The sequence below is a fragment of the Entamoeba dispar genome, genomic scaffold (genome assembly GCF_000209125.1).
Source record: "Entamoeba dispar SAW760 scf_1105229462935 genomic scaffold, whole genome shotgun sequence".
Taxonomy (NCBI): domain Eukaryota; phylum Evosea; order Mastigamoebida; family Endamoebidae; genus Entamoeba; species Entamoeba dispar.
In genome coordinates this window covers 5,057-15,011 of record NW_001855441.1, presented here as the reverse complement: position 1 = coordinate 15,011, position 9,955 = coordinate 5,057, and the positions used below count along the sequence as shown (strand labels likewise).

Below are 9,955 nucleotides of genomic sequence, written 5' to 3'. Positions count from 1 at the left end.
AAATTTTGAGATTACATTATTTTTCTCTTTATTGTTATTTATTATTAATCAAAATATCATATCATATCAAATAATTAAATGATATTGATATTAATTCAATCAAATTATTTCACACTTTATACATAGTTAATTTAAAAATCATATATGATTCGAAGAAAGTAATTAAAATAAACAATCAATTTATCATTAATGCAATTAAATGATATTGAAGTAAATATTAATAAATGTGTAATAATTAGAAAATAAAATATTATAATCATCGATAACATGATTAAAATAATAATTGTAGATGACTCCAAGTCCTACAAATATCATTGTGTATCAAATATGAGAAGAATGATGATATAAAATGTATTAATAAAATAGAAAATGATATAATGGACAAAATAGATATTCAAAAAATGAATGAAAATAATAAAAATTATCAATAGAATTATATTAATATTTTCAGATATATTGTATCTGTGATTCATTAGTCAATCACTAAATTAGATAAAATTGATCTGTATATTATAAAGAAGATACAAGAGGCAAATATTCACTCAAAATCATTAAGTAAAGATTATATAATAATAAAGGTAAATTAGGAGATTGATTAATATTATTAAGAGATGAATATGAATTATAATTAATAAGAATAATAATTATTATGAATTGAAATAATGAAATAAGAGAAATGATAAAAATGAATAAGAAATGAATTTAGAAGAGATTTTATAAAACATGTTACAAAAGAATTAATAAAAATGAATTTAATGAAATATAACAAATTATATAAAATAAGAATAACTCATATAAAATAATAAAATATTTAAATAATAAATTTAATGAAATATATATTAATAAATTAAAATTAAATAATATAAATATTCATTTAATAAAATAATTTGAAAATTAAATGAATGATATGAAATTAACAAGTAGAATATGGATGAATATTAATATAAAATGAAATGATTATAATTAATTAAAATTAATGTAAGAAAATAGTACATTTGATTAATTAAGAAAGTATTAATTACATGATTTAATAATTTAAAGTGATATAGTATTTGTAATAATAAAATATCATCAATTAAACATATATTATTAAATAACATTGTACAAATGGATAAACATGATTTAATAAATGAATCGAATGTGATAAATTAAAATATAAAATAAATATAATAAATGATGAAAAAATGGAGAATAAAATAAAATAGAATAAAATGAAAATAATATTTAATAAAAATGAAATAAGTAGAATCAAAATAAGAATATAAAATAATGAAGTATTCATAGTATTGAATCAAAAAATAATTAATAAAATTGAATATTTCATAAAAGACTAGATATTTAATATAGAATATAAATAAAACAAATATGAATAATAAATGATATAACAATAGTCTGATAAAAAGTAATTTGGCATTTACTAACAAACTTGAAATGAATAGAACTCTCTATAAAAATAAGACAAATTAACAAACTAAAAGGAGTAAAAGTAATTCCAGTAGTAATAAATGGATTAATCAATATAACCATTAAGAATGATAAAAGAATAAGGTAATAATTCTATAAGAAGTAATGATAAAAGATATAATTATTATCAACATAAAAGATATAATAAAATACTAATGATATTATGGAAGTGAATATAGAGAAGTACTTCATGAACAAATTATTCAATAGAAAATGAAGGATATAATCTCATCTGAGTAAAATGAAATAGATAAATTAAGATTTACTGTTTCTTATTTTATTAATTTTTATTTAATTTAATATAATATAATTAATTTTTTATTTTATTTTAATTTTTTCAATTTTCTTAAATTAGAAATTAATTTTAATTTTTTCTTTTTATAATAATTTTTTTATGGTACAATTTGACGATAGTGTGATATCATCATATTAAGCATTAAAAGTAAATTTTATTAAGTTGTTTTATATAACATTTATTTGATATTTTGTTATATTAATATTGTTTTATATAACAAATAGATTATTTTTTAAAAATATAATAATGTTTTAAATAACATATTTAATATTTTTTGATTTATATTTAATGTTTTATATAACATATTAAATAAATAATAAATAATACTATAACTAAATATTATATATCAAATCAAACATAAATTATTTAAAACACCAATTATTTTTTATTACCTCATAACTATTAATCTAAAGTCATAATTCGTTTCAACTCTTTTGCTAATGATGATTTTTATTTTTAATGAAAGGACATTTAAACTTTTTAAAAATCATACTAATATATCAAATGAGTTACAGAAAAACAAAAGACTTAAAGAAAACACTACAGGAAGAAATAAATTTATTGAGAAATACTCGTCGGAATACAAGACAGAAAGAAAGAAGAATACAAGAATTAGAAGAAGAAATAAGAGAAATAGAAGAAAAGAAAGAAGAAAATATTTTTCATGAACATACATCAGAAGTTGAAAGAGAAAGAAACAAGAGAGAAGAAAGAGCAGAAAGAAGAAGAGAACAAAGAAAAGAAAATAATAAAATAAATGTACAAGAAGAAGAAAACAATATAACAGAAAATATAGCAGAAAAAGAAAATATTAAAGAAAAAACACCACTAATATCAATTAATGATAGAATTAACAAGATTAATAAAAGAAATCTATTTCATGAAAATTCCAGTGTTGAAGAATATCAAAGGTCTAAAAGAGAAGAAAGAGCAAGAGAAAGAAAAGAAAAAAGAGAACAAATATTAAATAGAAAGCGACACATTGAAGAAGAACAAGAAGAAGCTGAACAGAATGAACAAGAAATTAATCAAAAAGGAAATTCTAATGATACATCAAATGATGAATTTCCAGAAATATTTGAAAATCAAGACATTGAAAATATTCCAACACCACAAGAGCAAGAAATACTTCAAAGAATTGAAAGAAATCCCAAAAGGTCATATGAATTTTATAAATCAAAATTATTACAAAGCAATGAATATTATGAAAAAAATGAATGGGAAAATATTGTTAATGAAACAAAAAGAGCAGTAAAAATATTAGAGGAAAATAAACAACCATCACAAGTTATAATACACTTTGGAAATGGACATGTTATAGTTAAACGAGTATTTATGATAAATATGGAAAATGTTAATATTGAAGAATTTATAGGAAAGTTAATTAATTATGATGAAGATATTAGTGAATTTTGGAAACGATATGATGATGAGGACAATCCACCAATCCCACCAGGATTACTTGTAAGACAAATTATTGTAAAAAAGTTAGGAGAAGTAGAAAGAAAAAGGATAGAAGGAGGATTTTTTGGATATTATTTAAAAGAAGAATGGGAATGCATAGCATCAATATTTGAAAAATATCAAATTTATACAAAAAATACTATTCACCTTAGCGAAAATTGTTTTGTTAATTGTTTAAAAGAATCAGGAGTAATTGATGAAATAACCCTTGAAACAATTAGAAGTATAATAAAAGGACAAACAATTAGCAAAAAGAACATTAAAAAGATATGTGAAAAATATGGAATTAGAGTTGAATTAAAATATTATAGAGATAAAGAAGAAAAAGTTATTAAAAAAGAAATAATTGGAAGAGAAGGAAATATAATTCGTATGTTTTTATTCAGATGGAAGAATGGACAACATTATATTAATAACGAGAAAATACCAATAACAAAATTTTTCATTAAAAATTTTAAAGAAATAAAGAAATATTGTGAAGAAAACAATAAAAACATTAACAAATATTATTTGACATACGGAAAAATAAATGGATGTTATGAAACATCATTACAAAGACAACTAAAAACATATAGGGCAATACAAATATTAAAAGAAGAAGGAGCATTTGAAGAAATTAGTAAAGAAGATATTATAGCACAACATCTTTATGATGCTGATAAACTTCAAGTTAAACTTACAGAAATTACACCATATGAATATAAAATATGTGAAAGTAAAGAAATAAGAGAAATGGAATATGAGAATGTATTTTATGGAGATTTTGAATGTATGGTAAAAGGAGAACATCATATTCCGTTTTGTGTTGTTGTAATTGATAAGAAAGGAATATGGAATACATTTTATGGACTAAATTGTGGAAAAGAATTTATAGAATATTTATCTAATTTTAAAAATCCAATATGTTATTTTCATAATCTTGGATATGATGGGAGATTCTTGGCACAATATGGAATAATTGGGATTACTAGAAAAGGATCAAATATTTATAATATGGTTATTAAAACATATAGAGGAAAGAAAATAATATTCAAAGATACATTAGGACTTATTCCAACTTCAATAACAAATTTTAAAAGATTCTTTAATTTAGAAGGAGAATATGAAAAAGAAATATTTCCATATAATTATTATGATTATAATACATTAGAAGTAGGAATAATAGAAGGAAGTTGGAATAATGAAACACCAAAATGGGAAGAAAGTAAAATAAAAGAATTTAAAGAAAAGATAAATAAAACAGGATGTTTATTAGATAATGGAAAATTTAATACAAGAAAATATTGTGAATATTATTGTAAAAGAGATGTTGAAGTATTAAGAAAAGGATTTATGAAATTTAAAGAAATGACTAAGAAAAATTTGGAATTAGAATGTGAAGGATTTTCTACAATTAGTGCATTATCATATTATTATTTCAAAACAAAATGTTTTAATGATGGAAGGATTTTTGAATATAGTGGGTGTTTAAGAGATTTTATAAGACAAGCAATTATAGGAGGAAGAAATATGACAAATCAAAATCTTAAATGGAAAGTTAAAGAAGATATAGTAGATTTTGATGCGTGTTCATTATATCCATCAGCAATGAAAAGATTATTAATTCCTACAGGTTATCCTAAAATGATTACACAACCCATTCAATTCATATTTGAACATTTAATGGATGAACAACAAATAATACCAAGTAATGATAAATTCATATCATATTTTGTAGTTCGTATAAAGATTAATAAAGTAGGAAAAATAAGAAAGATGCCTATAATAGTTAAAAAAATAAAAGGAATTAATGAATATGTAAACGAATGTCTGGAAATGGTAGTAGATTCTATTTATTTAGAAGATTTAATAAAATATCAAGAAATAGAATATGAAGTAAAAGAAGGAATATATTGGGAAGGAGAGAAAAGCGATTTATTAAGTAAAGAAATAGAAAATATATACAATATAAGAGCTAATATGAAGAAAGAAAAAGATCCAAATGAAATTATATATAAATTAGTAATGAATAGTTCATATGGTAAAACTATTCAAAAACCAATATTAAAAGAAACAAAATTCTTTAGATCACAGAAGAAATTTGAAACATATTGGGTTAGAAATTATACTGATGTTCTTTATGGAGAACCATTATTTGGGTCAGAAATATGGATTATGGAAATTAAAAAACAAATAGATGATTTTTATGTTCCTGATATTATAGGAGCACTCATTCTATCAATGTCTAAAAGAATTATGAATGAATTAATTTATTTATGTGAAGATAATGGAATAGAAGTATATTATCAAGACACTGATTCTATTCATATTAAGAAAAGAGAATTAAAATTATTAGAAGAAATTTATTATAATAAATATAATAGAATATTAGTAGGTACTCAAATGGGACAATTTCATTCTGATTTTCCTAAAGTAAAAGGAAAAGATAGTTGGGCTAAAGAATCAATATTCTTAGGAAAGAAAGCATATTTAGATATTCTTACGAATGAAGATAATGATGAAGAATATCTTATTAGAATGAAAGGAATACCAGAAGGTGTGATACGAGGAGAAGCTAAAGAAAAATTTGAAGGAGATGTTAAAGCACTTTATGAATATTTATATGAAGGAGGAGCACTTAGTTGTGATCTTTCAAAATATGGACCTCATTTTATTATTGAAAGAGATTTTAAAGTTTCTACAAATAAAAATTTTAAAAGAACAATTAAATTTTAAATGAAATTTGAATCAATTAATTTCTTGTTCATAAGGTGATAAAGATGATAAATTTCTTTTATAATATTCTTTTGTTACTCCATTTTCCATTTCTTTCACTTTATTTATTCTTGATTCATTATAATTATTATTTGTTTGTTTTATTTCTTTTTCTTTATTTAAAATAACATTATTATAAAGTGTTTTTCCATAATTTTGAATAATATCTTTTATTTTCTTTCCTTCACTAATTTCTGTGAGTGCTTTTCCATTTGTTTCATACCATTTTGGTATTCTTTCTATCATATTTCCTATTATTTCACCACCTGGAAGAAATGTTACTATTCCTTTTGAAATAGGTATTAATTTCTTTGTTATATTACCTGTTCTTTTATATAACTTCCCTCCTATTCCTGCTAGTTTCTTTCCTGTTGTTTTAATTATATTCTTTAACTTTTTGAAGAATCCAAATTTCATAACAATCAATTAATAATAAAGAGTTAATTATTTATAGATAATCTTCAATATCATAATCTTCATTATCTTCTTCATTATTCATTTCATTTTCATCACCGTTGAGTCTTTTAGCAAATAAAGCAGATTTAGATGATGCTCCTGTTCTTCCTTTAGTTTTTAATGAAATATGATCAGGTACTTGATTTATTATTTTACTTGCTGTTTTAGTAATATCATTTGGTATTTCATTTTTAACTTGATTTAAATATCTTTTAGTTGCTCCAATAACATTTTCACCTGATGCTATTCTATTTAATGCTTCACTTGTAGGTTCTGCTAATTTATTCATTATTTCTGTTCCTTTTTTAATAATATTTCCACCTGGAATAAAATCTGATGCTATAGAAATAAGTGGTTTTGCTTTTTCTATCATATTTCCACCTAATTTGGCACCAACTGCTAATGCAGCTGCTAATTTCTTTAATCCTTCTTTGAATCTTTTCCAATTACCAAACTTCATAATGAAATAAAAGATTGAACTAATAAATCAAAATAAAGAAGATGAACTATAACGTTACTAAAGCATTAGATCAAGAAGAAACAGGTGACCTTATTAAATACTTTAATTATACAGATGGAATACTTGAAGCTAATTCAGGTGTTCATGATAATAAATGTTTATCAATTGATTCATCTGATCCACCATGTCCTGTACAAAAAGGAATGTATACTAAAGTAAAATTAACAGATGAATCAATTCAAATTACAAATATAGATAAATCATCTATTACAGCATTAGTTAGAATTCAAATTAAACCAACAGAACAATTTTGGACACAAATAAGTGATACACAAGAAGGAGATATTTCAGCATTTCAAACAGGAAGATTAACAGCAATAGAATATTTTGTAGGATTAAAATCATCAACACATTTATTTGATGCATATAGAGTATATTCAAGAAATAAGAAAACAGCATGTGAACAAACAGAAGCATTATATGAAAATGCAGCTATTAGAATGTTAAAAGCACAAGAAGAATTAGATTATAAACCAGGAATTTATACACAATGGGAATCAGCATATAATCATGAAGATAATGTATGTGGATGTTATTTTAATCTTCAAGAAATTATTAAATCACCAAACAATACAATTGAAAAAGAATTTGAAGTAATTATTCCAATAGATGATTTATTACCATTTGCTGCCATGAAAATGTTTCCTAATGCATTATTTGGAAATTTAACACTTGAAGTTAAAATGGCAATTCAACAAAATTTTGTTATTTGTCAATGTAATCAAGGTGTTATTGCAAATAAAATTACCAAACAAATAAATTCACCAGTTAAAGGAAATTCATTAGTAGTTACAATTGGACTTGATCAAATGAAAGAACGTGATTATTATGGTGTATTAAATAGTAATCATGAAAATTGTTCATTTACACAAATTGGAGATACATTTATTACATCAATAATGTCATTACAGAAAGATAATAATCACGAATTAGGTGTTCTCACACCAAAAAATATCAAAAGTTGTTTTACTATCACAGATGGAAGTTTAAGATATTGTAGAACAAATATTAATGGATTTAATATTAAAGATAGTATATTAAATGAATTAACAACAAAATATTCATCAAAAGAATTAATTATTCCTTCTCAATATGTTGATTATCAAGCATTTTCACAAAAACCATTAAGTAATGGTTTAAAATGTAATACTACTTATGCTATGACAAATGTAAGTTCTTTAATGTTTTTATTTCCTAGAACATCAAATGAAGTAACATGTAGTAGAAATCCTTTATTTGCTTCTTTACAAATGCAAATTGATAATAAACCTTATCCTGATAAACCATTTTCTACTGTAGAAAAATCACATACTATTTATAATATTACTAATGCTGGTTTAGATAATTTATTCTCTCCTTCAAAAGAATTTGCTTATTCATTAGAATGTAATGAACTTGATTCATCATTTGTAAATAATTATAATCCTGAAATACAATATGCACTTCCTCTTAAAGATAATACATCATATTGTTTCTTATGTAGTACTGAAAGATTAAGTGGTTATGGTACATTTTGTGATGGAATTACTAAAGATAATGCTCATGTAACACTCACAGCTACTCTATTACCATTTAAACAACTTCATCCATATTTGAAAAATCCATGGACTGAAGAATCAAATGACAGATGTCCAATTATGCTTGTATGTCAAGATTGTTTCTGGAGATGTACATTACAAGGTGGATGTGAATATATTTGTAATAACAAATATTTTGTTAAAGAAAAAACAGGAACAGATTAAATTAAAATTAATTCATTTCTTTCTTAAATTATTCATTTCTTTATTTCGTCATCATTCCAAACATCAAATGGTGTTTTTGAATTAATATAATAAATAAAACTTTGATTTGGTGATGATTGAACTATATCAACTGCATTTTTATATGTAAGTGTTCCATCATTATAATTTAACATATATACTCCAACAGTACTAACATATTCTTTAGTGGTGAATATCATATATCCATTACTATAATATTCACCATAATCAGCTAATTTTTCAATATTAGTTGAATTTCCTGAATCAATTCTATTTGAATTAAAGTAAATTTTTGTTTTCTTTGTTGAATATGAATCAGTATTTGGTATAAACATAAATTGAAAGATATACATTTTATGGTCTGTACTTGTATTTTTAAAAGTTTTTGATGAATCAGTTCCCCATGACATTAATGTTGATAAAGGAAATGTGTATGTATTATGTTTCAGATCTTTAATTCCAATTGTGTTAATTATATCCAATTGTGTAATGGTTGTATTTCTTGATATTTCAGTGTTAATATAAGATGTTAAAGAAGTCATTTTTAATAATGATTCTTCATTAGAATAAAGTGGTGAATATAATGATTCATTAACAAGAGAAGATAAAGATATTAATTGAGATGTTAAATTATTAATTTCATTCATATTTGTTGTATTTAATGTTATTAATTGTGATACATCATCTCTAATATCATCAATATATATATTTGTTTCTTTCATTTTCTCTTTTATTTCATCAATTTCATTATTTGATAGAATATCTTTAACATTAATTGTTGTCATTCCATCTGATGATTTAATTGTATCAAGATAAATTGTATTATTATTAAAATATCTTGTTGTTAAAATATTATTTTTATTTAAATATTTTGAACCAATTGCTTCCATTTAATAATGTAAATTAAGTTCTAAGATAAAATATTCATCCCAAATTCCAAGTGGCATAATAATATTTCCTTTATAATCTTTAAACCATATTTCTATTGAAGTTATATTTTTATTAATATTAAAATGTTTTGGTGTCATATTTCCATATGTTGAAAAACATATCATTTGATCATTTTCAGGTGAATCATAATTAAATGAACCATGACAACTAACACCAATATCTAATTGACCATTCAAATTAAAATAAACAAAATTCAATACTTCTATTGTTTTAGGATAATTTTCAGAAGTAATAAATTCCCATGGTAAATTCACTTTCCATTTCCCTGTTGTTATATTTGGAGATGTATTT

General features: G+C 22.3%; 6 protein-coding genes across 6 annotated transcripts in view, besides 20 other annotated features; 2 read left to right on the top strand and 4 right to left on the bottom strand.

The window, feature by feature from the left end:
* The first annotated feature begins 211 nt into the window (after positions 1–211).
* Positions 212–257: a sequence feature (AT_rich).
* Positions 258–408: 151 nt separating this feature from the next.
* Positions 409–448: a sequence feature (AT_rich).
* A 166-nt stretch (positions 449–614) lies between these two features.
* Positions 615–696: a microsatellite.
* Positions 650–809: a microsatellite.
* Positions 740–917: a microsatellite.
* Positions 798–972: a microsatellite.
* A 53-nt stretch (positions 973–1,025) lies between these two features.
* Positions 1,026–1,097: a sequence feature (AT_rich).
* A 46-nt stretch (positions 1,098–1,143) lies between these two features.
* Positions 1,144–1,270: a microsatellite.
* Positions 1,271–1,293: 23 nt separating this feature from the next.
* Positions 1,294–1,378: a sequence feature (AT_rich).
* Positions 1,379–1,749: 371 nt separating this feature from the next.
* Positions 1,750–1,799: a microsatellite.
* An 11-nt stretch (positions 1,800–1,810) lies between these two features.
* Positions 1,811–1,860: a sequence feature (AT_rich).
* Positions 1,861–1,907: 47 nt separating this feature from the next.
* Positions 1,908–2,090: a microsatellite.
* Positions 2,091–2,218: 128 nt separating this feature from the next.
* On the top strand, positions 2,219–5,938 carry EDI_236120 (uncharacterized protein; the record flags this gene model as incomplete). Its single annotated transcript, XM_001740428.1, has 1 exon — positions 2,219–5,938. The coding sequence occupies one exon, from the start codon at positions 2,219–2,221 to the stop codon at positions 5,936–5,938; it is 3,720 nt and encodes a 1,239-aa protein (XP_001740480.1).
* Positions 2,356–2,535: a microsatellite.
* Positions 2,445–2,582: a microsatellite.
* Positions 2,676–2,782: a microsatellite.
* Positions 5,544–5,593: a sequence feature (AT_rich).
* Positions 5,905–5,940: a sequence feature (AT_rich).
* A 10-nt stretch (positions 5,941–5,950) lies between these two features.
* Positions 5,951–6,394, bottom strand: EDI_236110 (uncharacterized protein; the record flags this gene model as incomplete). The annotated part of the gene is made up of 1 exon (XM_001740427.1): positions 5,951–6,394. The coding sequence occupies one exon, from the start codon at positions 6,392–6,394 to the stop codon at positions 5,951–5,953; it is 444 nt and encodes a 147-aa protein (XP_001740479.1).
* Positions 5,991–6,098: a microsatellite.
* A 31-nt stretch (positions 6,395–6,425) lies between the features above and the next one.
* Positions 6,426–6,806, bottom strand: EDI_236100 (uncharacterized protein; the record flags this gene model as incomplete). Its single annotated transcript, XM_001740426.1, has 1 exon — positions 6,426–6,806. One exon carries the CDS (start codon positions 6,804–6,806, stop codon positions 6,426–6,428), a length of 381 nt encoding a protein of 126 aa, XP_001740478.1.
* A 128-nt stretch (positions 6,807–6,934) lies between these two features.
* On the top strand, positions 6,935–8,695 carry EDI_236090 (uncharacterized protein; the record flags this gene model as incomplete). The annotated part of the gene is made up of 1 exon (XM_001740425.1): positions 6,935–8,695. The coding sequence occupies one exon, from the start codon at positions 6,935–6,937 to the stop codon at positions 8,693–8,695; it is 1,761 nt and encodes a 586-aa protein (XP_001740477.1).
* A 32-nt stretch (positions 8,696–8,727) lies between these two features.
* Positions 8,728–9,603, bottom strand: EDI_236080 (uncharacterized protein; the record flags this gene model as incomplete). The annotated part of the gene is made up of 1 exon (XM_001740424.1): positions 8,728–9,603. The coding sequence occupies one exon, from the start codon at positions 9,601–9,603 to the stop codon at positions 8,728–8,730; it is 876 nt and encodes a 291-aa protein (XP_001740476.1).
* Positions 9,526–9,586: a sequence feature (AT_rich).
* EDI_235970 (uncharacterized protein) overlaps positions 9,604–9,955 on the bottom strand; it is a gene marked incomplete at both ends in the record, with an annotated part of 734 nt that continues 382 nt past the window's right edge. The window contains one exon of the mRNA XM_001733464.1: positions 9,604–9,955. This exon is cut by the window's right edge and continues 107 nt beyond it. Coding sequence (XP_001733516.1) covers positions 9,604–9,955 — 352 coding nt within the window.
* Positions 9,705–9,728: a sequence feature (AT_rich).